The sequence below is a fragment of the Halichoerus grypus genome, chromosome 4 (assembly GCF_964656455.1).
Source record: "Halichoerus grypus chromosome 4, mHalGry1.hap1.1, whole genome shotgun sequence".
NCBI classification, from domain to species: domain Eukaryota; kingdom Metazoa; phylum Chordata; class Mammalia; order Carnivora; family Phocidae; genus Halichoerus; species Halichoerus grypus.
Genome location: NC_135715.1, coordinates 156378512 through 156404552, shown reverse-complemented (window position 1 = coordinate 156404552; position 26041 = coordinate 156378512). Strand labels below are relative to the sequence as shown.

General features: G+C 34.2%; 1 protein-coding gene across 3 annotated transcripts in view; it reads left to right on the top strand.

Annotated features, from left to right (window-relative positions):
• Nucleotides 1–26041, top strand: part of PGAP1 (post-GPI attachment to proteins inositol deacylase 1) — a 72996-nt gene that overhangs the window by 7922 nt on the left and 39033 nt on the right. For 2 of the 3 annotated variants that reach the window (XM_078071138.1, XM_078071137.1), the window contains exons 3-11: nucleotides 5092–5267; nucleotides 8484–8655; nucleotides 11386–11543; nucleotides 14356–14408; nucleotides 15260–15326; nucleotides 19119–19224; nucleotides 19881–19936; nucleotides 21512–21595; nucleotides 25256–25302. In XM_078071138.1, coding sequence (XP_077927264.1) covers nucleotides 5092–5267; nucleotides 8484–8655; nucleotides 11386–11543; nucleotides 14356–14408; nucleotides 15260–15326; nucleotides 19119–19224; nucleotides 19881–19936; nucleotides 21512–21595; nucleotides 25256–25302 — 919 coding nt within the window. Of the gene's footprint in view, nucleotides 1–5091; nucleotides 5268–8483; nucleotides 8656–11385; nucleotides 11544–12290; nucleotides 12300–14355; nucleotides 14409–15259; nucleotides 15327–19118; nucleotides 19225–19880; nucleotides 19937–21511; nucleotides 21596–25255; nucleotides 25303–26041 lie in introns of those variants that run through there. The other variant, XM_078071139.1, reaches the window with a different exon arrangement.

Below are 26041 nucleotides of genomic sequence, written 5' to 3'. Positions count from 1 at the left end.
TTACTTACATATTATGTATTTATCTAGTAAATATTTGTGTTTTAGGTATTAGGGATCCAAAACAGACCAAGATAGATAAAATCCCTCCCCTTTGTTAAACTTATATTCTTGTTGGAAAGACAGCCATCAAATAAATATATCAGTAATATTAAAAGTTAGAAAAACAGAGTGAGGGAGAAAGGAGAAATAGGGTCAGGAGGTGGCTAGTTTAGTTGAAATGGCTAGGAAAGGCCAGGATGAGGAGGTAACATTTGCGCAGAGGCTTGAATATAGCAAGAGACTGAGGTATGTGACTATTTGAGGAAAGACCCTAAGGTAGGAACATGCTTAGTACATTCAAGGCCACAAAACCTAGAGAAAGTGACAAGAAATAAGGATGGAAAAGTAGCCTCAGGCTATATCATATAAGCTGTGGAAAAGACTGAATTTTGATCCAAGTGTGTTGGGAAACTGTTAGAGTTTTTTGGGTAGGAAATGATATAATCCAATCTTTTTGTCAGTTGTTAATTGTTTGAAATATAACACATATACAGAGAAATGTGTAGAATATAGATATTCAATTAAAAATTATTATAAAGTGAATACTCATATAGCCAAAATCTAAGTCAAGAAGTAGAAGATTGCCAGTACTGTGGAAATGCCCTGTATGCTCCTTCCTGATAAAACTTTCTCCCCTCTTTCTAGATGTAACCACAATCCTAACTTAAAGGTAGTAAATTTCCTTGACTTTTATTAAGTATCTAAATGTGTATCTCTAATACAATCCACTTTTTGGGGGTTATTTTTAAACTTCGTAACATAAACATAATCATTCAGTAGGTATTCTTTGGTGTCTGGCTTCTTCCACTCAACGTTTTAAAAATTCATCCAAGTTTGGGATGCCTGGGTGGCTCAGTTGGTTAAGTGTCTGCCTTCGGCTCGGGTCATGATCCCAGGGTCCTGGGATTGAGTCCCACATAGGGCTTCCTGCTTGGCAGGGAGTCTGCTTCTCCCTCTGCCCCTCCCCCTCCTCGTTCTTTCTCTCTTTCTCTCTCTAATAAATAAAATCTTTAAAAAAAATTCATCCAAGTTCGTTTATTTTTTACATTCTTTGTTATCCCATTATATGACTATACCATAGTTTAAATATTCTGTCTTTGGACACTTGTGTAATTTATATTTACTGGCAATTACAAGTAAAGAACATTTTTCTTACTTTGGATCACATAAGCCCATGTTTCTGTAAGATGTATGCCATAACATTATTCCATGTCACGGGTTATATGTATCCTTCTATTTTTACTAGAAAGGATACACTAACTTTACTAAGTTAGCACTGGTTGTGCTAACTTATACTCCCAGAAATACTACGTTATACTTCCCTTTGCTCCACATCCTTGACAACATTGGAATTGTCAGATTTTTAAATTCTATACAGTATGGTAGGTGTGATTTATTTTTAAAAAATGATTATTCTGGCTTTGCTGTGTAGAGAATATGCTGTAAAAGGGCAAGAGTGGAGAAGGAAAGATAACATTAATCATCAGGGAAATGCAAATCAAAACCATAAGGATAGATATCATTTCATACCCACCAGGGTAGCTATAATCTAAAAGATAATAGCAAGTGTCACTGAGTATGTTAAGAAATTGAAACCCTCATCCATTGCTGGTGGGAATATAAAATGGTAGAGCCACTTTGGAAAAACAGTTTGGCAGTTCTTCAGAATGTTAAACATAGGGTTTTATGCTTAGCAGTTCCACTATAGGTATCTACCCAAGAAAAATGAAAATGTACATTCACACAAAAACTTGTTTACAAATGTTCATAGCAACACTATTAAAAATAACTAAAATGTAGAAACAACCCAACATTAACTAAAGAATGGATAAATAAACTATATCCATATAATGGAATATTATTCTGCAATAAGAAGGAATGAACCATAAAAGAAGAAAATTACAGGCCAATATCCTTGATGAACATAGATGCAGAAATTCTTAGCAAAGTATTAGCAAACCAAATCCAACAATATACGATCAAGTGGGATTTATTCCAGAGATGCAAGGAGGTTCAGCATCCACAAATGAATCAACATGATACAATTACATTAATACAATGAAAGATAAAAATCATATGATCATCTCAATAGATGTAGCAAAAGCATTCAACAACATTCAGTATTCATTTATGATAAAAATTCAACAAAGTGGGTATAGAGGGAATGTACCTCAACATAATAAAGGCCATATATGACAGTCCTACAGCTAATATCATGCTCAATGGTGAAAAGCTGAAAGCTTTTCCTCTAATTTCAGGAACAAGACAAGGATGCCCACTCTCACTACTTTTATTCAACATAGTATTGGAAGTCCTAGCCACAGCAGTAAGGCAAGAAAAATTTTTAAAAAGCCACCCAAATTGGAAAGGAAGAAGTAAAATAGTCACTATTTGCAGATGACATATATAGAAAACCCTTAAGACTCCACAAAAGGCTGTTAGAATTAATAAATGAGTTTAGTAAAATGCAGGATACAAAATCAATATACAGAAATCTGTGGTGTTTCTGTATACTAGTAACAAGAAATTAAGAAAACCCATTTACAATTGCATTGAAAAGAGTAAATAAATACCTAGGAATAAATTTAACAAAGGAGGTGAAAGCTCTCTACACTGTAAACTATAAGACACTGATGAAAGAAATAAAAAAAAATAAAATAAATGGAAAGATATTCTGTGCTTATGGATTGGAAACATTAATATTGTTAAAATGTTCATACTGCCAAAAGCCACTACAGATTCTGTGTAACACCTATCAAAATTCCAATGGCATACTTCATAGAACTAGAACAAATAATTCTAAAATTTGTATGGAACCACAGAAGATCCCAAATAGCCGGAGCAATCTTGAGAAAGAACAAAGCTGGAAGTATCACACTCCCTGATTTCAAACTGTACTACAGAGCTGCAGTAATCAAAACAGTACAGTATTAGTAAAAAAAAAAAAAAACCAAACAAACAAAAAACAAAAAACCACACACAGATCAGTGGAAGAGAATTGAGAGCCCAGAAGTAAACCCACACATATATGGTCAGTTTATCTCTGATAAAAGAGCCAAGAACATAGAGTGGAGAAAGGACAGTCTCTTCAATAAATGGTGTTGGGAAAACTGGACAGCCACAAGCAAACGAATGAAACTAGGCCACTGTCTTCCACCATACACAAAAATTAACACAAAATAGATTAAAGACTTGTATATAAGACCTGAGTCCTTATAATTGCTAGAAGAAAATGTAGGCAGCAAGCTCCTTGATATCAGTCTTAGCAACATCTTCGTGGATCTTGCTCCAAAGCAAGGGAAACAAAAGTAAAAATAAGTAAATGGGACTACATCAAACTAAAAAGCTTCTGCACAGCAAAGGAAACCATTAAAATGAAAAGGCAGTTTACTCAATAGGAGAAGATATTTGTAAACCATATATACAATAGGAGGTTAATATCCAAAATATGTTAAGAACTTATATAACTCAACAAAAAATAACCCGATTGAAAAATAGACGTAGGATCTGAATAGACATTACTCCAAAGAAGACATACAGGTCACTAGCAGGCATGAAAAGATACTCAATATCACTAATTATTAGGGAAATGCAAATCAAAACTACATATCACCTCATACTTGTCAGACTACTACTGACAAGTATCTACTACTATCAGACAAATAACAGGAATGAAATCTTGCCATTTGCAATAACATAGATGGACCTTCAGAGTATTATGCTAAGTGAAATGAATCAGGCCGAAAAAGATGAATACCATATGATATCACTGAAATGTGGAATTTTAAAAAAATAAAAAAATAAAAAATAAACTCAGATAAAGAGAACAGACTGGTGGTTACCAGAGGGTAAGGGGGTTGGGAGTGAGCAAAGGGGGCCAGTTGTATGTGATGGATGGTAAATAGATTTGTGGTGATGATCACTTTGTAGTGTATACAGGTGTTGAATTATAAAACTGCACACCTGAAGCTTATATAATAAAAAGGAATTAATTAACTGATAACATGAATTACATGGTACAATGTGCATAAACCTTGAAAACATTATAAAAGTGAAAGAAGCCAGTCATAAAAACCCATGTATATGATCCCATTTATAGAAATGTCCAGAATAGGCAAATTCATAGGGACAGAAAGTAAATTAGTACTTTCCAGGATTGGGAGGAGAAGAGGAATAAGAAATGACTGCTAATCAGTACAGGGTTTTCTTTTTGGGGTAATTAAAAAATATCTAAAGTTAGATTAGATTAGTAGAATTTTGTGAATATACTAAAAATCATTGAATTGTACTTTTTACATAATAAGTTGTATAGTATGTGAATTGTGTATGTTAAAAAAATGGAATGGCAAGTAGGTATTTTGTTTGCTAACCCATACACTTCAGCTTTTAATGCCAATTAATGCAATCAATTCACAAATTCTGTGGAAGGGTTTACAGAGCAAAACCTAACACAGTGTGGAAGCAGGTAGACCAGTGAGGAAACCATTAGAATAGTTAAGGCAAGAGATGATGGTGCTTAGATTAGGAAGACAGTGGTGGAAATGGTGAGAAGTGTTGATTTGGGATATATTTAGAAAGTAGAGGATGATAGGATTTACCGATGGATTGGATGTCATGTGTAAGAAAAAGACAAATCAAGCATAAGTATCTAAACCAAGTGATGAGCATATTATTTCTTGTAGGAATTTTCTCATTCTTAAATTAAAATCCTCAAGTGTGACTTATTCATACAGATGGCTAACATTTCTTATTCTTCAAAGTATTCTTCCCCTCCCTTTTAGTTATTTTTCCTAATCAAGTGGAAGCAGGTAAAGAATGAATGACCTGTTTACTTTTTATTTAATTTAAATTTAAAAAACATTTAGGGCACAAGACATATAATACAAACAACGGTTTGTTCTTCTAAATTGATAGAATTGAAGGATGTCACCCTAAGTAGGTTGTTTATATTCAGAGTGTGGGATAAAGTTATTTGTTAAGAGACTTTGAAGCAAGAATGGTTGCAACTTTAAAAATTTTGTTTAATGTACAGTTTGCACTTTTCCTCTGCAGTTCGTTCGATTGGTTCTATTGCACTTAGAAAAGCAGAAGACATTGACTTCAAGTACCACTTTGACTTCTTTAGTGTGAATTTCAATGAAGAACTGGTGGCACTGTATGGCGGAAGTCTTCAGAAACAGACAAAGTTTGTACATGAATGCATTAAAACAATTCTCAAACTCTATAAGGTAAGAGATAGGCATGCAAATCAATAGTGATCACCTATTAGCATTTTTTAAGGGATTCAACATATTTTAAGTCATTTATTTGTTTATATGGAAGTTGAAGTGAAGATGACACAAAGGGTTTGTTTTGTTTGTGTGTGTGTGGAGGGAGGGAGTCTTGTTTTGAACTCAGTGGTTTTTGAAGTTTAAATTGAATTTATAAGAAACCTCTCGTGAATTTAGGGGAAAAACTTATTTTAACTTTATAAATTAGAAGTGCTTTGAATTTCCTAAAGACGATTAGTATGGATCAAGCCCCATGTCAGGCTCCCTGATCAGTGGGGAACCTACTTCTCCCTCTCTCTCTGCCCCTCCCCCTGCTCATGCTTTCTCTCAAATAAATAAAATCCTTAAAAAAAATGTTGGATTATTGTTTTTGAACCTTGTTCTTTTCTAATGTAAGCATTTAAGACTACAGTATTTCTTCTAAGCACTACTTCAATCTTACAAATTCTGATGTGTTTTTGTTTTCATTTTTTGTTTGTTTCAAGTTTTTATTTAAATTTTAGTTAACATATGGAATGATATTGGTTTCAGTAGAATCTAGTGATTCATCACTTACATATATACCCAGTGCTCTTTTATTTCCCTCTGTCTACTAATGACAAAAATGAACTACTGGGACGTCATCAAGATAAAAAGCTTCTGCACAGTGAAGGAAACAAAACTAAAAAGCAATCTATGGAATGGGAGAAGATATTTGCAAATGACATATCTGATAAAGGGTTAGGATCCAAAATCTATAAAGAATTTATCAAACTCAATACCCTAAAAAATAATCCAGATAAGAATGGGCAGAAGACATGAACAGACATTTTTCCAAAGAAGACATAGATGGTTTTGTTTTAGACAGGTTTGATTTGAGATGCACTTTAGACATCCCAAGTGTAGTTGGTATGCAATTGGAGTTTAAGGTGACAGCTTAAGAGAAGAGGTCCAGTCTGGAGATGATAACTTGAGGGTTGACAGGATATAGATATATTTAAAGCCATGAGACTGTATGTGATCATTATGGAGTCAAGATGTGAAAGAAGAGACTGAAGGACTGAGGCCTGAGTTACTCCCATATTAAGAGATAAGGAGAGATGAGAAGGAAACAGCAAGAAACTAGAAAGAAGCAGCCAGTGAGGTAAGAGGAGAACCAGGAGAATTATGTTGTCAAGGAAACCAATTAAATCATTTCAAAGAGGAAGAAGTAATCTATGTCAAATCCTGCTGATGGTTCAAGTAAGATGAGGATTGAGAATTGGCAAGTAGATTCCTTGGTGACTTGATAACAGTTTTGGAGGAGTGTTGAGGTGAAAGCCTAATTGGAATGAGTTTAAGAGTATAGAAGTTGAGAAATGGAGACGGCAAGTACTGCATAGGCAGTTGTTTTGATGAGTTTTGCTATAGATATGTAGAGAAAGATGTAGTCAGTAAGGGCAAAATGGGAGTAGAGTTTCTTTTTTAAGGGAAAATAGTATTGTATTTATATACTAGCAAGAATGATCTAATAGAGAGGGAGAAATAACAGTGCAAGAAAAAAGTGAGAAGAATTGCTGGAGTGATGTACTTGAGAAGACCAAAGGGGATAGATTTCAGAGCACATATGGAGAGTTTGGCTTTATCTAAGATCAGGTCTGTGTTGGAGATCATCAAGACCATTCCCAGGCTTGATGATTGTCCAGAAAGACTCACAGGACTCAGCATATAGTTGTACTCATGGTTATGGTTTATTACAGTGAAAGGATATAAAGCAAAATCAGCAAAGAAAAGGTGCATGGGGTGGGGTGCCCGACCGACTCAGTTGGTAGAGCATGTGACTCTTGATCTCAGGTTGTGAGTTCAAGGCCCACATTGGGTGTAGAGATTACTCAAAAATAAAATCTTAAAAAAACAAAAAAAAGGAAAAGAAAAGGTAGATGGGTGAAGTCCAGAGGAAACCAGGTGTAAGCTTCTAAATATCCTTTCAGGGGAGTCACACCGGATACATTTAATTCTGATAGCAATGAATTGTGATGTGTGAAGTGTTGTCTATGAGAGAAGCTCATGAGAAATTCAGTGCCCGAATTTTTTTACTGGGGGCTGGTCACATAGACACCCTGTGCCTAGCATGTACCAAAATCCCAACCAGAAGGACAGCAGGTGTTCAGCATAAACAATATTTTCTGCAAAAACAGATTCATTTTTAACATTTAGGAAATGATGGGAATATCCCAGGATCTAAGGTCTCAGACTACAGCCCAGAGCCAACTTACATGCAGTCCATTATAAGGATAGCAGTCTCAGGCTTACTATGTTAACTCTTTTCTGCATAAGGTCCAATTTATTCATAGTAACAGGAGAGGAGGCATAGATGAAGGATCAGTGTGGAGAGCGATAAGCCAAAGTTTGGTAATGGAACTGAGGATACTATATGGAGACAGGAAGGATTTTTTAAAAAGCAATGCTTATTTTAACATGTAATTGTCGGGGCGCCTGGGTGGCTCAGTCGTTAAGTGTCTGCCTTCGGTTCAGGTCATGATCCCAGGGTCCTGGGATCGAGCCCCGCATCAGGCTCCCTGCTCTGCGGGAAGCCTGCTTCTCCCTCTCCCACTCCCCCTGCTTGTGTTCCCTCTCTCCCTGTGTCTCTTTCTGTCAAATAAATAAATAAAATCTTTAATAAATAAAGAAATAAAAATATGTAATTGTCAGTGAATAAATGTTATGGAATGCTGGTTTCTTTTTAAACCCAGGTGCACAATAGAGAAGTAACTTGGTAAGATATATCAGTATGATGAGATACTATATTGCTATGGTAACCATAATTGTTCCAAATTTTTGTGATGATTTCTATTTTAAATAAATGATCTTCTTATATCCTATAAAATCTAATATTCTGGTATACACCAAATATAATTACAACTCTTGTATCCAATATAGCAAATGGTAAGACGTGATCTACTAGACCAGGTGTTCTGATTTGGGTTCAGAAAACCAAAGCGTAGCTATTAAAAATATTTGGCAGAATACAAAATGGTATGTATATACTAATTACAAGTAAATGAAAATGTATTTCTGTATCTTATGCAAAGTTATATAAATAGTTTAATTTTCTTTCTCCTATAAAATTGCTTATATGTAGAGGGCAGTGTTTAGTATTTTTGTTATGATACTAAGACTTCATTATGCCTTGGTGATTTTTTTTTTTTTAAATAGGGTCAAGAATTTGCTCCAAAAAGTGTGGCAATAATTGGTCATTCTATGGGTGGCCTTGTTGCAAGAGCATTGCTTACATTGAAAAATTTTAAACAAGATCTGATAAATCTTCTTATCACACAAGCCACCCCTCATGTTGCTCCTGTGATGCCATTAGATCGTTTTATAACAGGTAAATACTATTACATAAACACTAACTGACCTCCCCATTGTTGTTTAAGATTAAACAGATCCTTGCACCTACTTCCTTTGAGAGTGTGCAGCTCAGTTTCAAATTAACACCCCCATTTCTGAGCATCTTTCTTTGTGACTTTCAACTTAGGCTAATAATTGAAACTGCTGTTAGTTTTCTCTGTCCATAGCATCTTACCATGGAGAGCATGTGTCTTATAATCCCTAGACACTTGGGAATCAGTTTAATTACTCTTGGGGATGACTCTCTGTCTCTTAAAGTATGTTTAAATGTCCTGTGTTTTGTTAACTCTTCCAGTACTTTATTCAAAATAAGCTTATATTTAAGTAAAACAGTAGAAATGCCTTGTTTTAAATAAATAGATCTGTTAATGCTTTATATGGTGAGAAAGAATTGCTAATATTTGTTACTGTATTTTGGGTGTTGTATTAAGAACTTTACATGATGTATGATTATTTCACTTGATGCTTAGAGCATCATTATTATTTGCATGTTTAAAGAAAGTCAAGTATTATCTTCACTGTGTATTGAAATATTGTATGATAGAAGAAATATTGTATGATAGAAGAAAGTCTTTGAAATCAAAGAATTTTTTCCTGATCAGTAAATTTACACCACTTCTTACCCTATCAAAATTTGCATCATCTTAATTTTGATGAAAATGAGAAATATACCTTATTGACTCCAAACCAAAGCACCCATTTTAACATAACATTGCCAAGGAGTAATTTATTTGCTGGAATATATGCTGCAACAGTACCTACAGTTAAGTTTCATTTTTTTCCTTATTACATTTAAAACTGCCTGTAGAAATCTTTCAGTAACAATTTTTAATTTTAGTGAAGTTGCTTAAATTTGCTTTACTAATTCTAATAATTACAAATGACCTGTAGGTTTAGAAAAAAAAAAAAAGGCATAGACAAGTCATAATACTTGTCAACACAGTCGAGAAGTTTTTTTATTACATTTTATATGGAAGAGCCATGTATGTTAAATTAGAATTACTCAGAATATATCTTTAAAAACTTTGAGGAAAGAGCTTTCAAAAGAGTCTGATTTTATTGTTTTTGAAGGATAGCGATGGTCTGTCTCTAAAATGTTCAGGCTGAAAGTAATTCTTAGGGTCAGGGTACCTTTCTAGTAATCAGCAAGCCTCTTTCTTATTTATTCTGTATTTATTTCATATTTCATTAAGCCAGAATTAGAATGAAAAAAAAACCAAAAGTTCAAGGGGTGGCAGATCTTAGGTTTTTAGGAGACCTATATGACCTTCAGAAGTCCATTCCCTGTTTATACTTGATGGAAATACTGCCCTTTAATAGGGGAAAGGAAGCTGTGCACTGGGCTCCCCACTTTAGAGGGCTCTGCTCTGGCACTGCCATTCTGCACAAGGTGAGGAGTATATAGGCCAAGCAGCCTCCCCACTTGCAGGCTGTGCCTTTACTTCTGGATGATGATCTAGGTAACCAGGCCTTCAGACTTTTCTACCATGGCCTGTGTGGGCTTCTTACCTGAATCTGACCTAAGGGCAGGTATGTAAGTAAGCTTGAGTTGTGGCTAAGGAATGGCTCTGCATGAGGTACTGATAGAGCTTGGATATCCTGCATCCTTATAATGCAGGATGAAATTGGAATGGGAAGAAGAGATTAGAGTTCAGTTATGGGTCAGAGATCTGCCCTTCCTGTGCTGCCATAATCTAGTGTCCATCTCTGAGGTGTCAAATTTTGTAATTTGAACTTGGCCTTCCAGGTTATTGCAATGATATATTTGTCAAAGTAGGCAGAGAAAATATATTTAACAGTTTGTTAGCTGGAATTTTTACTTTTAAATATTTAGACATAAAGCCATGTGTACCCCATTGGTACTCTTGTCCCGGGACCTGCGGATGTTAGGAATGGGTCTCCTTAATCACATTCTAAGTAAATACTGTGGAGATCTTCAATGGGAGGAGTTTGCTGTTCCAAAATGTTTGAAGCCCTCAATGGGATCAAATGCCAGGATGAAAGTACATTAAGTTTTGATAATCAGAAAAGGAAACGAGAACTCCTCTTCCCTCGCCTCAAATCTTTGATACTATATTTTTCTCATCTTCCATAGATAAAGTGGAAAAATTGCAGATTCTTCCTATTGAGCTACCTATTACTTACTCTAAATGGGTAGAACCTTCTTAACCCTTATATTTTCCATAGCAGCATTAAGTCCCAAGACCAAAGTGATTGTTGTCCTGATTGTATTTTAAGAACTTAAATAGTACTTTGTGTGGTGGTGGCTGGCCGCCGTAGAGAGCTGCTAAGCTCTCACACTGCCATGATTAGGAAGATCTACAATTCTTTAGCATAGTGAACTTGTATCTTTGGAAGAATTTTAGGGGTTTCTACTTGCTATACTGTGTGGCTCATGATCTAGCAGCATTCTTGTGGGATATAGAGACCTGTTTGTGTATGGACTTGTCAAAGCTAATAAAGTTTGGATATCTTTTTTGTTTATTGATAACTTCAGTAACTCTTAGTATTTGTAGTATTATTTAATGGAAAACAGACTCTGTAAAGATACTGATTTTACTCAGAATAGAGAAATGTGAATAACATTCATTGTTTATAGACAATTTAGTATGGCTTAAACAGAAATTCAATTTAATGTTAGTATCATAGATACCTTATTGTTGCAGGGAATGACTAATTTTTAACGTGTGTCTTTATTTCCTACCAGACTTTTATATGACTGTAAACAACTATTGGATTCTAAATGCTAGACACATAAATTTAACCACGCTTTCTGTAGCTGGAGGATTCCGGGATTACCAAGTTCGTTCAGGACTGACTTTTCTACCAAAATTAAGCCATCATACCAGTGCCTTATCTGTTGTGGTAATCTTTTTAAGATTCTACTGAAATAGTAACAGAATGGATATAGTGGGGTATGAAAGGATAAATATGTAGTTGTTTGAAAATGACTACTGAGGGGTTCCTGGGTGGCTTGTTAAGCGTCTGCCTTCAGCTCAGGTCATGATCCTGGGGTCCTGGGATCAAGCCCCGTATCGGGCCCTCTGCTCAGCGGGGAGCGTGCTTCTCCCTCTCTTACTGCCCCTGCTTGTGTTCCCACTCTTGCAGTCTCTCCCTCTCTGTCAAAAAAAAAAAAATCTTAAAAAAAAAAAAGAAAATGACTACTGAGTTGGTGTAGTGCTGCTATGTGTGTATGTGCATGTGTGTGAGAGAGAGACTATGAAAGAATGGATAAGAATGAGTTGGGAAGGCAGAGGCATGGGTCCACAGAAAGTAAAAAGGATCTTAGAAAGTTTGTGAAAATGACTTATTTATGAAAGTGACTCTTACGAATAGTTGTTCCTTGTTTAAAATAAGTACCTACCCACTGATGAGAGTTTTAACTATAAGAAAGTGTGGACTGAAGTCCAAGGGCCCCTTGTTATATCTGAGTGCTATATACAATAGAAATGGAATATCAAACTCTTCAGTGCTAAACTTGAATAAAGGTTTACCAATTTTAAAACTTAAAAATTAGCTTTGATAGTATAACAGAACCCTGATTGATTAATTTGCTAATTATTCTTCCCTGCTAGGACATCAAGTATTTGGTCTTTAACTGGGATACATAGCCTCTGTAAAGTGAGTTCAAGTTTCCTTTTAGGACTTAACATTATTTCTTATATTTTTAACTGTGAAGTCGTCAGTTAAGATCTTAACTTTTTAACTCCACACAGTAGATAGATATTGTATATAGTATGTATACATGTGTATACTGCATATCATCTCCAAATATAACTTAATTTCTTAAAAAAATCCAATGTTCCTTTTGCTTTTTAGGAGATAGTGCTTTGTTTCATGGTTGTTCTCTTCATAAATACTCCCTTGCTCAGTTTGTCTGTTGCCCCACCTTAGATTACTGTTCATTTATTAAACAAGTATTATTGAATGCTTGCCACACATAGGACAAAAATTATTAAGCCATTCTACTATTACCCACCATTTTCTTACTACCGGAAGAGTTGTGATATAACCATAATAGCTTTGAAACTAAATTGGTAAATCTCTCAAACCTCATTATTGGTATGAATTGTTTTATTTGATGTTGATTATTTGGGGCAGATATTTGCTGGAAGTCCTCAAAACATTAAATATCAGTTCTTTAGTAAACACAGATATGTTAGTAATATAAAATTGGATGTAATTTTTTCTAGACTTGACCTGGAGCATGTTGCTATATTGATGCCCCTTCCTGCAGCTTATCTTTTGGTTTCTTTGTGTGTGTGTGTGTGTGTGCGTGCGCACGCACGCGTGTGTCTGTGTCCCTCTTTTCTAATCCATTTGATAATTTGTTGCTTTCAAGGCAGCTTGTATTTCTGTATCTCTGATGAAAATATTTTACCTCTTAATGGAATTTTCTCAAAGCTGGTTACTGTCTCAATTTTATTTAGTATTTTAGCCCCCAAATAACTTATAACCTTTCATATACCTACATATATGTTTACTTTTAAAAAGCAATTATTAAGAAGTAACAGTTTTTTGATGATATATCAAGAATAGTTAATTGACATTTATAGCCATTGGGACTAGAAAAATGAAGTTAGAGACCTCGGTTGTTTTAGTATTAGTAAGGTAGGCTGAACTGCTGTAATATACACTCATACAGATAATAGCACTTAAAAATATTGCTCCTATACCTGCCCTAGGTATGTATTTAAGTTGGTGGGTGGTTTTTGAAGGAGTCCCTTTAAGGGACCCAGGCTCACAGTAAGCAACCCTTTCTTGAATGCAAAGAGAGACACTGTGAAAAATAATATCAGATTTACTTAATGTTTCCTGTTGTATGTAAGATGCTATTCACAGGAAAGTCATTACCTGGTATGAAAAGGAGTCTCTAGTTCTTGAACGGTGCTGTGCCATTGTTAGGAAGCCTTCTTCAAACAGTTATATTTTTTAGGAGCCTTTTGCTAGTATGTCTCTAACTAGTAGTATATATATCCTAATGTAGGGATGTTTTCAAAATAAGTAACCTTGTACCATACTTGAAAGAGTCTGATTTTGGGGACTTGGGTGGCTCAGTCTTTTAAGCGTCTGACTCTTGATTTTGGCTCAGGTCATGATCTCAGGGTCATGAGATCCAGCCCTGCATTGGACTCTGTGCTGAGGTTGGGGCCTGCTTAAGATTCTTTCCCTCTCTAAAAAAAAAAAAGAGTCTGATTTGATTGCTTTGGAATTGTGATCAGGCATATTTATTTTGAAAAAGCTCTCTGAGGCTGGGTATTTCTCAGGCACACCTGATTAAAAAGTAACATCTTAGAATATCAAAGTAATCTAGTCAGAACTAAAATTACTAAAGTAATTGTGATTTATTTAAAGAACCATAAACTCAGACTCTTAATAGAGTAGTAAAGAGTTAGATATTAAACTTCAGTAAGGAATCTGTTAGATGCTTTAATAATTTTTGAAGGGTAATTTAAGCTTGACTAAGCAGTAATGATACTGATTTTATACAGGAACTACCTTAATATTTTTGGATCACCTTTCTAAGAATGCATCATTTAAATATGTCTATGCATCATAAAATAGTGAAACTAATGTTACATGTTTCTAAATATTAGCTTATGAGAATTTCAAACCTTTGGGAGAATAACAAATGTGCTTTTCTTAAGTTGGATTTTTTTTTTCCTTGTCCTTTTAGAGTTCAGCAGTACCTAAGACCTGGGTCTCAACAGACCATCTTTCCATTGTATGGTAAGTTAATATATAATAGGCTTATTTTGGTGGTTTGTGGTGGCCCTTTTTTCTTACCAGTGCATTGATTGGTTTGTTAGCCTTGTTAGCACTTTATCCATAAATAAATAGATTTGGGAGAAAGATTGACTTAAGGGCTTAGAACTCTAACCTTGGTTTTTGTCTCAGTTTGACCAAGGTTCCCTTGACAGCTTGTAAAATCATCTCTTAAAGAACCACTAGGATGAATCTCAAATGAAGCTAGAGTCAAATGTCAAAATTTTAGAGTTTGTCATAGTTGGGCAGAATCAAAGGTACTTGTGATAGGATCTTCTGAGCTCTTGGCCAGTCACCAAACTCAGGGACTTGATTAATATAGCATTAACTATTCTAGAGCATCACATGAAAAACCAAGTAGGAGTTAGATTTACCCTTAATATAAATAGATTAAATAAGGGTCAAGAAATACATAGACCCTAGTATCTTATCGCTATATGTTTTAGCTTAAAGATTATTTTTTCACTTTCCTCTGGCTGTGCGACTAGTCAGTGGTGTCTGCAAGAAGCACAAGTTTAGGCATATAAAGATGGGGCAGACAGTTGTTTATAGCTGGGATGGACAGGGAGACTTAGGGAGAACAGAAGGACCCTGATAGTTCCATTCAAATGTCCAAGAAGATTTAATTTGCTTTATTTTTATATGTTTCAAGTTTAAAATATTCTTAATAATAATGATTCCTTAAATACCTTTAGAGTTTAGAGCAGTAAAGAAAACTCAGATATTCCATTAAGTAATAGAATTGTGCGTGTTTGTATCAAAAGTATGTTTTTAAATAAAGTTTTATTGTAACATTGTAACATTTTATTCTTTAGGTGTAAACAATTACAACTGACTACAGTTCGAGCATTCTTTGATCTTATTGATGCTGATACTAAACAAGTATGTATTTTTAAGCTAAAAATTACTTCAGCAGAGTAAAAGCTTTTGTTACAGCAGGATGGATTTAATACTTTTTTTTTTTACTTTCATAAAAGTAGAAGCCTTATATGTTATATCAACTGTAATTAGTTTCAAAATAGAAATATATTTTTATCTGATAATACTTTGATCACTATTAATAATTAATAGAATGCAATGAAAATGAAAAAGTGAAAAGATGCTTTAGATCTTCCCCCAATTTTTCCCCTTTACTTGTTTAAAATTTGATATATATCCTTTTAACTTTTATTTAACTTAAAATACTACAAGCTATTTTATCCTTTTTTTAGTAATATGTTGTAAACTTCATGTTGTATCTTGATAGACATTTTTGCTTAAATTTTTTTTTTAAAACATCTTTATCTTTCTGGTAGGATCAAAATGTCTTCATTCATTGGCTAACCCAAGCTCGCCAGAACTTAAATTATGTACTTTTAGTAGCTGAATGTTTTTTGTAATGAGATTTCACTTATAAACTCTACAAACTAGTGATTTTCCAAATTGTTCAATTAGCAGGACACCTGGAAATCCTAGTGCCATTTATAGAACATCATATTACTCTTTCATCTCTTTCATGTCTGCCAGCAGATATACGGTAGTGGGCATCAAGGATTTCAGCAAAATTCAGGGAATTTTATCCATGAACTTAAATTTTTTTCTGTGAATTGGGAACAGATTGCTATTTTTTCATCTTAAGCAGCCTTTTTTTATAACCTCAGGTCATCTTGTTCACTGTTTCATAGAAACAAGTCTTGAGAACTGTGGCTATGGCTTCTCCTTTTGGATAAAAAGTTCCCTGTGTATTAGGAAATTTTCTTCATTATGGCAAAGTATTTAGCTGTTATTTTTGGATTCTTTCCCTTGAAGGCTCCAATTTTTTGAGAGACTAGTATGTGTGGCCTCTTTCTCAATAGATCTCTAGGTAATGCTTTCCTTATTGTGTCTTAGAACTTATAAGTTCTCTTATAGGCTTTTCACTCTTGGAAGTGGGGTACTGTTTGTGTTTTTTCCTTAACCCTTCAGAAAGCTGCAGAACTGCTATTAGAATCATAAATACTTACCTCTGTCCTGAAGAATACAATAAAAGAGAGACCCCCCCCAAAAAAAAGAGACCCAAATTGTTGTGTTTTGCCACATTTTAAGCCACAAGATGCCATATTTAAGTTAGCATATTTATTAAAGTAAAACAGCTTTATAGAATTAACACTATGAATTGGTCATGCAATGCAAATATTTTTCAGTTTTTCAACCTTGTTTTAATTGTGAGTCTTAACTATGGCAAATGTTTTTTTAGTCAGTTTGAGAGAGTGCAACTAGATATAATAGTAGAATCAATTAAAATTGTAAGACCAGTTTGTATTTGGAATGACATTTGGTAGGCTTAGGAAAAACCCCTGTTTCAACCCATGAAGAACAGTAGTATCACAGACAGGTATATTCTTTAAAAATTGTACAGAGGGGTGCCTGGGTAGCTTAGTCGTTGAGCGTCTGCCTTTGGCTCAGGTCATGGTCCCAGGGTCCTGGGATCGAGCCCTACATCAGACTTCCTGCTCAGTGGGAAGCTTGCTTCTCCCTCTCCCACTCCCCCTGTTTGTGTTCCTGCTCTCGCTATCTCTCTCTCAAATAAATAAATAATAAATTTTTTAAAAAATAAAAATAAATATTGTACAGAAAGCTAATTTTTTTATTGAGGTATAGTTGACACGCTACATAAAACTAATTTTATTTATTTATTTATTTATTTTTTAAAGATTTTTTTTTTTTTTTTTGACAGAGAGAGACAGCCAGAGAGGGAACACAAGCGGTGGGGGGGGGGGGGGCAGGAGAGGGAGAAGCAGGCCCCCTGCAGAGCAGGGAGCCCAATGCGGGGCTCGATCACAGGACCCTGGGATCACGACCTGAACCAAAGGCAGACACTCAACGACTGAGCCACCCAAGAGCCCCCATAAAACTAATTTTAATAAATCTTGTTTTCCATTAAATCCTGAGATGAAATTTTTAATACTAGTGTAATAAATTATAATTCTGGATAGATAAGTAATTTACAGACACATTTTAAGGGACAAATGAGAAATTTTGGTAACTAATATTGCTAAGAATCAAACTATGAAACTGAGTTCTGTTTCTGTTTCACAGACTCACTATATATAATCAACTGGACTAAATATTAGACAATAAAAAATTAGGATATAATTGCTATCCCTCAAGAAGATATTAGGAAGAGAAGCAAACATATATACAGGGAAACTATAAGCATAATTAGTCCCAAACATGTGGTACAAAGGAATCAGAATTAGAGAATAATTTCTGATGGTTATCAGCATAAAAGACATAGCTGAAAAACTTACAAGTGGATGGATTCCCTGGAGAGTGAGTAAGGATGGGAGAGTCCTGAGTTAACTAAAATTTTGGCAAAAAGACCTATTACTTTTAAATGATTGTGAACAGATATGGCTGCTTTTAAAAAAAGTCAAAACTAGTTTTATATTAGATTGAATTGATTGAAGTATTGAGTTTGCATCAATGAAGATAAAATTCCCACTGCCTTCTACTATAGTTAGATATCTAAGGAACTATATTCTATTTTGTATGTTGTATTATAAGGAGGACATTAACAAACTTGAGTTTATCCAGGGAAGGCAGTCAGGGTGATGAAGGGTTTGAAACAGTTCTATGAAAAATAATTGATGTTTTTGAAGTTGTTTAATCTGTAAAGAAATGTTTTATTGGATGGGGGATGTAACAGTCTTCAGTTTCTTGAAGGGCTGGCCCCTAACTTAATATATCAAAGTAACAGGGAGTCAGATATTTGCTCTAAATATGGCAGAGCATCCTCCTCATAAGAATTATTAAAATTGGAATGTATTATTTTCCACAATAGCAAGTTAGAAATAAATATTCAAGCAAATGCTGGGTGACTTCCTAAGGAATTGAAAAGATTTACCAGACCTGGGTCCTCACTGTCATTTCTTTGTCATTCTCTCATTATGTTGTTGAGAAAATCACTTACCTGTCAGGGCCTCAGTGCTTAAACTATAGAGTTGAATAGTGGTAGATTCTGAATGGATTTTAGACCCAAGTACTTTTTTTTTTCTTTAAAGGAGGAACTGGTATAAAGTTGCAGACATTTATTGTGCTAGGATATTTTAAAACAGACAACAAAAAATCCTGTTTTTATTTCATGAAAGAAAGGATATTTAGGCACAATGAAAGTAAGACAGGATAAAGCAAAGTAGTTTCCAAGGAAGGACAGTTGCAATTCATATTTTCTCTGATGACCAGTGAATTTTTTGTTGTGGGATTGGCACTGTTCTGAGTTTGGAAAGTAGTGTGTTGGAATCACTAGACTGGAGGATCTCTTAAGTTCTCATCTGTCTCTATACACCTTTGTATGTTTTATTCTTAACTGTTACTTGAGAAGCACTAGTTGAATAATAATTAAAAGCATGGGCTCTGGAGCCAGACTGCCTGAGTTTGAATCCTGGCCCAGACTGTTAATAGCAGTATGACCTTGGGCAAGTTCCTTAATTTCTCTGGTGCTTTAGTTTCTTAGTAAAAATGCAGATAAAAGGATTATTATCTCCTAGAGCTCTTGTGATGGTTAAATGAGTTAATAACATATTAAATACTTAGAACAGTGCCTGGCCCAGAATAAGTAACTGTTGGCTCTTATCACTATTACTTGCTGCAAAGTTTCATTGAACTATCACAATGGATATAAAAAGATACAAAATGTATCATTATTCTTTCTAGATAACTCAAAATCCCAAGAAGAAATTGTCGGTTTTGAATCACCACTTTATAAGACACCCAGCAAAACACTTTGAGGAAAATCCAGCAATAATTTCTGACTTAACAGGTTGGTGGTAATAACATATTTTTATTTTAAATCGAGTTTTATTTTTAGGTAAATTTGTTATTAGTGAAGTCTTTGAAACTGTGGTACTTAGCTACTATAATCCTATTATGTTTTATTAATTTCTCTATGATGGTTTCTTATGAGGTTCTTGATTAAGGAAGGGAAAAAGGAGAGAAACAGTTGATGTTGCTGATAAAAATTTTGTTCTGAAAATAACATGACAAGTACAAAGTTTTAACGATAGAGTTAAATGTCTCTATTTCCTGACAGTCAGGTAAAACACTATCATTATTTTTGACTTTTCAGTATCAGTCATTTTTCATTCTTCTTTTGGTTTAACAGCATATCATTTGCTGTTAATATAATACCTGTTATACTCAGTTTGGAAAATAAGATAATTTATTTCTTTTTTATTGATACATCCTTAGAGTAAAGGCACAAAATAAATTTAAAATGCTTTACTTGATGTGAATGCTAGTTGATGATGAGCACAGATAACATCTTACTAGATTTCTTATTTTAAAATAGCTATTGTTCAGGAAACCACTTCTTTTTCAAATCTTATTGTAATTGAGAAGTATTTCGTGAGCATTCAATAAAAGTAATGGTTTCATATTTTAAAAGCAAGCCAAACAAATTAATTTCCTTTACCTTAGGGACATCTATGTGGGTTCCAGTGAAAGTGTCCAAATGGACCTATGTGGCTTACAATGTAAGTATACCATCAATGGAAATTTTTAATATTTTTTTCAAAAACATTTGGTATTTTTTTCAAAAACATTTTCGTATTTATATTTAAAAAGACTCTTGGGGCACCTGGGTGGCTCAGTTGGTTGAGCGTCTGACTTTCGATCTCAACTCAGGTCTTGATCTCAGGGTCGTGGGTTCAAGCCCTGCATTGGGCTCCACACTGGGCATGGAGCCTACTTTAAAAAAAAATTAATTAAAAATAAATAAATAAAGACTCTTCTAAAAAGATAACTACATATATTTTCCTGTATTAAAACAATTTAATAATAATTCCTTAATATCTAGTTAGTGTTCAGTTTCCCAGTTTTATCATAACTGTTAAATTTTTTGTTTCTCAGTTTAAATGAGAATACAAATAATGTCCACATATTGTCGTTTGTTAATATGTCTCTTATTCCTCTTTTAATCTCTCATACTTACTCTACCCCTTTTCTTTCCTTGTAGCGTATTTGTTGAAAAAACAAGTCATTTGTCCTATAGAGTTTCATACAGTCTTGATTTGCTGATTGCATTCCTTCAGTGCCATTTAGTATATTCCTTTGTCTGCTCTTTTCCTGTAACTTAGTACTTGGATCAGATTCATTTGCTTGATCAGATTCAGTTTTTGTTTTGGCTAGACTATCTCTTTTTTTGTGATGTTAGCAGCTGTTGGTGAAGCATGCCTAGAGTCATTAATTCATTTAGGGGGATGCAAAAAATGGTGGTACCCTAATTCAATTATTTTTTTCTTTATTAACTGGAACACTATATTGGGAAATTTCTTGTCTACTAAATTTATCAAAAGTGGAACATATCAGAAAAGGAGAAAATTATAATTGCTTGGATCTTTGGATCTTATATTTACTGGTTTTCAGAAATAGCGAGCTGGCTCACAAACCTCCATCAGTGATCATAAATGGTTTTGGGGGTTTTTCTCCTAGTATTATTATGAACTCATCTTTTAAACATATTTGTGTTTCCATCTAAAATATTAAAATTCTTCTGTCTTTGACCAGTAGAAGCCATTTCAAGTTAGGCTCCTAAATCTTTTTGGTAAAGCTGCTCTTTGGTTGTCTTTCTTTGATAGTTTCTTCACTACCTAGTATGAGAAGATATTTGAATTCATTTTGTACATTTCCTGCCCCAGACCTTGAATCAGCTTTGTCCTAAGGAGCTCTCCCTGTTATTTGGGAAATGGTGTCTTAAAACCATAATTTGGGCACTAGAGATGTTTATGGCTAGTGGGCTAGCATTTCTAGGCCTTTTCAGTGGACAGAGCTAAGAAATGTATTTTATGTTGATCATTAGGCCAAAACTCAAACCCAAACAAAAAACATGCATCTATACTGCTATTTCTAAGACATATTCAGGACTGCAGGGTACCTGATATTCCTGACTTACATCTGTATCTTCTTCCCACTCCTAGAATATTGGTTCTCAACAACACCAAGAATGATAAAATTAGAATAATTTTTGCTTTATCTGTATATTTAAATGATGAAATTGTCTACTCTCTTAATAGTTTTATTATGTTTTCCCTCTTTTTTTTTTTTTTTAGGAATCTGATAAGATATATTTTACATTTCCTCTTGCAAATCATAGAAAAATCTACACTCATGTCTATTGTCAGAGCACCATGCTGGTAAGATAATTGGTAGATTGCATGTAAATCTAAAAGTCTATTTTTAAGATTCAACTAATATCTAATAGATCTCTTCTTTAGCTATGAACTATTATTAAATCTAATAAGTTGAAAAATATTTGTCTAAAACAGTTTTGATTGAAAAGTATTAATCAAAATGTTTCTATAACTGATAATTTACTATTAAATTATACTTTTGGCTCTAGTTTGGGTCTTTCACCCTGTTTTTCTACCTTACTTCTGTGTTTAGGATGAAGGAATTCAGTTCAAATATCCTAATTCTAAGATTCTGTTTGTACTTTAAAGAACAGATATATTTAAACAAAGCTATTCTATAGGAATTTTATGAAGTAAATACTGTTTTTCTCTTGGCTTCTATACTCAAATTTGCAGGACTTTTTATACCAAACATTCTCTAAAATAGTAACTTTTTGTTAAAATGTTATCTAGACTCAGAGTTACCAAAGTGATGATTTTACATATTTCTTTTTAATGAATACCTACTATCAGACATTGTCAAAAAATGTGTTACATGCTATAGGATGCCTTTGTTATATTTGGAATATTTAAGTAATAATTTATTTGTCAGCATTTCTTACTTTCAGGAACTTGTTTTCCCAATTTGGGTTCTTTTCCCTCTTTTTGAATTTTTTTTTTTGGCATTTCCCAAGTTTCTTCACTTTATATTTGTGTTTTCATAATTTCTTTCCACTTCTCCCTTTTGTTGGGTTATTTGTATTCTTTAGAACTAGAATCTAATATGTCACTTAGTTGGTAGATACTGCCATTTGATATATACTAAAGTCTTTAGAAATGATAGGCATTGTGGTCTAGGTGCTAATGAATACTAATTTTAGTGGGATGACCAGAGTTTTGCATCTCTCACAGAGACTAGCATCTCCCAGCCTAAAATCTGGATGGGCAGTTTATCGCAAGAGAATCTGGCCCTTACCTTAGACTGCTGGCTTAAAATATCCACACTCAGTTAATTAAATTCCAAATCAGAATGTCAGTATTATAGTGAGAAAAATCCTTGCCAAAGTTCAAATTCTCCAATTGGCTTATTGGAGGATCCCTTTTCTGTATTTAAGGTCCATGGGTATTAATTAGCATCAAGTTGTGTGGTGAATTTTAAAGATCTTTTCAATTTGTATTATAGAAGTTTTCAATCATTTAAAGTAGAATATAATAATGAAATCTCACATAACTATCACATAGCTTTAACAGTTATGAATACTGCCATTTTTATTTATCCCTTTTTCACTTTTTTCTTTGACTGAAGCATTTTTAAAGCAAATTCTAGGCATTTTATCATTTCATCCTTAAATACTTCAATATGTTTTCTAGCAGATAAGAATTGTGCAGGTTAACTATAATATTATTTCATCCAACAAAATTAATTATTAATTCCTTAGTATCATGTGATATCCAATCCATGTTCAATTGTCCTCTGTTCAGTTAAATTCTAAGTTTGTTTATTTGAATCAGAATCCAGAAAGTATACATGTTATATTTGATTCATGGATCCTGTTTCTTTTATAATGGCCTCCTCTTTATCTCCCCATTTATTTGTTCAAGCAAGTGGGTTATATGTGCTGCAGAATTTCCCACATTCTGGGTTTAGGTGACTATTCTCATGGTATCTTTTTTTTAAAGATTTATTTATTAGAGCATGTGCGAGAGAGAGGGAGAAAGAGAGAGCACAGGGGAGAGGGAGAAGCAGACTCCCCACTGAGCAGGGAGCCTGATGGGGCTCGATCCCAGGACCCCAGGTTCATGACCTGAGCCAAAGGCAGATGCTTAACTGACTGAGCCACCCAGGCACCCCTCTTGTGGTATCTCTTAACATGTGTTTCTATCCCTTATGTTTTCTGTAAACTGGTTGTTAGATTTAGAATCTTGATTATTTTTTAATTAATTACCACTAATTTTTTGTGGCAAGAATATTTTATAATTAGAACTATGTACTTAACCAGAAGTTATACAGTATCTAGTTGTCCCACTTTAGTGACCTAAAGACTTACCAGTAGACTCAGGTGGTATTAGCATGGTCTATCCTATATAAAGTTCCTAATCAGTTTTTCACCTAACAATTTTAGCAGCCTTTGAGAGCATCATTTTTTACTGTAGATAGGTTTCTCTTTAGATCTATTATATAAATTTTATGATCAAGTAGCATTTTCTCTTCAGTATACTTTAGGAATTGTTAATTATTGAGTGACTTTTTCTGAGATTTTCAGTACAGTTTTTATAATTAGGGATGCTTGCTAGATGACCTGAAATTGTTCTTTTGATACCTTATAGATTACATCAACATGGTGTTTTAGGGTGGGCTTGAATAATATTTTTTCAATTTGTTGATGAATAAGTCAGAATTCTCTATATACGGAAGTGTATAGTATAAAATATTGACAATTTTCATATTAAGGGCTGTCTTTGAAGATAGGCTCCCTTAGTAGCCGCAAAAACCCATTACAAAAGTGGGGTGAACTTTGAGAGCTCACTAGATGTTCCTTGTCTAAGCTATGCAGATCTTTTCTTTTGCCTTGCTTTATAATGTCACATTATTCTTGGGAAACACAGTTAACTGATACAGAAATCACACAAGTATTTTGCCAGCAGTAAAGAGCAGACAAATTCCATGTTATTTTTTGTTTTCCTTTCAGCTTTCTTTTCTGTGTTCTTGGAAAATGTCTTCAAATTGTATTTAAGCTCCATGAGGGCAGAGACCATGTCTGCCTCATTTATCATTTTTTCCTTGAAGGCTTAGCATAATTACATGGCTCTAGAATAGACTTTATAAATATTGGATGAAAGGATTAATATCTTTTTCATTATCCTCTCTGTTTATTAAGGAAAATTTTATGTACCTGTCTGAGCAGTGTTTCTTACCCTCTTATACCTTGGTGTAGGATTTTAGTAGTTGGATCATCAGATCTTGGAGCATCGCTCTTAACTACTTCCTTAAAAGTTGCAGTGAAGGTCTTTGGTTATACCTCTCTTAAATGACTGAAGATAAATACATAAAATTGTTAAAACATCACTACCATCTCTGCGGCATTCCCAGGGTACCCTGATAAAGTCATAACTAGCTTTTGTCTTGAGCCCTTGGAGTTGTGCTTTAATCCAAACACATTCTCAGTTACATAGAAGTTTTGCCTGATAATCAAATGAGAACTCAAGTGGTAAACTAACAAGCTATACTTAGATTAAATGCTATTTTTAATTACTTGACTCTGGATTTTTTTTTTTTTCTGTTTGTTTAAAAGTCTACCGATAGGTGTTCATCTTCTATATTTACTTAAAATGTAGTTACTTACTATGTAACTACCTAATTAAAGCATGGACATTGCTGAACTCTGAAAGCGTTGGTTCAAAAATTAAAATTGCTTATGCATTATGCTGTGGAGAGGTCACTCTTTCTCTTCCTGCTGCTCTAGGTTACTTGCTTACCTATCTATATTGACATAAGACTTCTTTACCTGCCCTTGACCTATATGACTTTTGAAACAGCTTGGAAATGTTTCTAAATAACAGGTTGCTATTTTATGTTTCCATCATGCTTACTAACCCTATCATATAATAGTAAAATGTTAAGCTGCCTATTTTATGTAATTATTTTCTATAATATTTAGTGTGATTTGTGTTATTAATCAACAGGATACAAATAGTTGGATTTTTGGCTGCATAAACAGCACTTCTATGTGGTAAGTCTTTTGAACCTAAGGGCCTCAATTGTTCATTTTTCTCAATATAAATAATACAAATCATACTTATTAAAGATTTACTTATTTTAGAGAGAGAGAGAAAGAGAGAGCCAGGGGTATTGGGAAGGGGCAAAGGGAGAAGGAGAGGGAGAGAATCTCAAGCATACTCCTTGCTGTGCGCAGAGCCTGATGGGGGCTCGATCCAATGACCTGGAGATCATGACCTGAGCCAAAATCAAGAGTCAGATGCTTAACTGACTGAACCACCCAAGCACTCCGAAATCACACTTTTTAAAATAGCTTCATACATTGTTTGTTTGTTTTGTTTTTTTAAAGATTTTATTTATTTGACAGAGAGACGCAGTGAGAGAGGGAACACAAGCAGGGGAAGTGGGAGAGGGAGAAGCAGGCTTCCCGCTGAGCAGGGAGCCCGATGCGCAGGGGTCGATCCCAGGACCCTGGGACCATGACCTGAGCCGAAGGCAGACACTTAACAACTGAGCCACCCAGGCGCCCCGCTTCATACATTCTTAAGCTGATTTTGCTGCTACATTACATTATAGTATTGATTTTTAAATGAAGAATAAAGGAAATTAACATATCAGTAGTATTTGCAAACATAGAAATGGTTGCTAGGAAAAACAATTTTTTTGTATCCAAAAGGACTGTATGGATAAGAGTATATTGGATTAGACTTACTGGACCTCGTTTCATTAGAACTTTCTCTGATAGGTCTGTA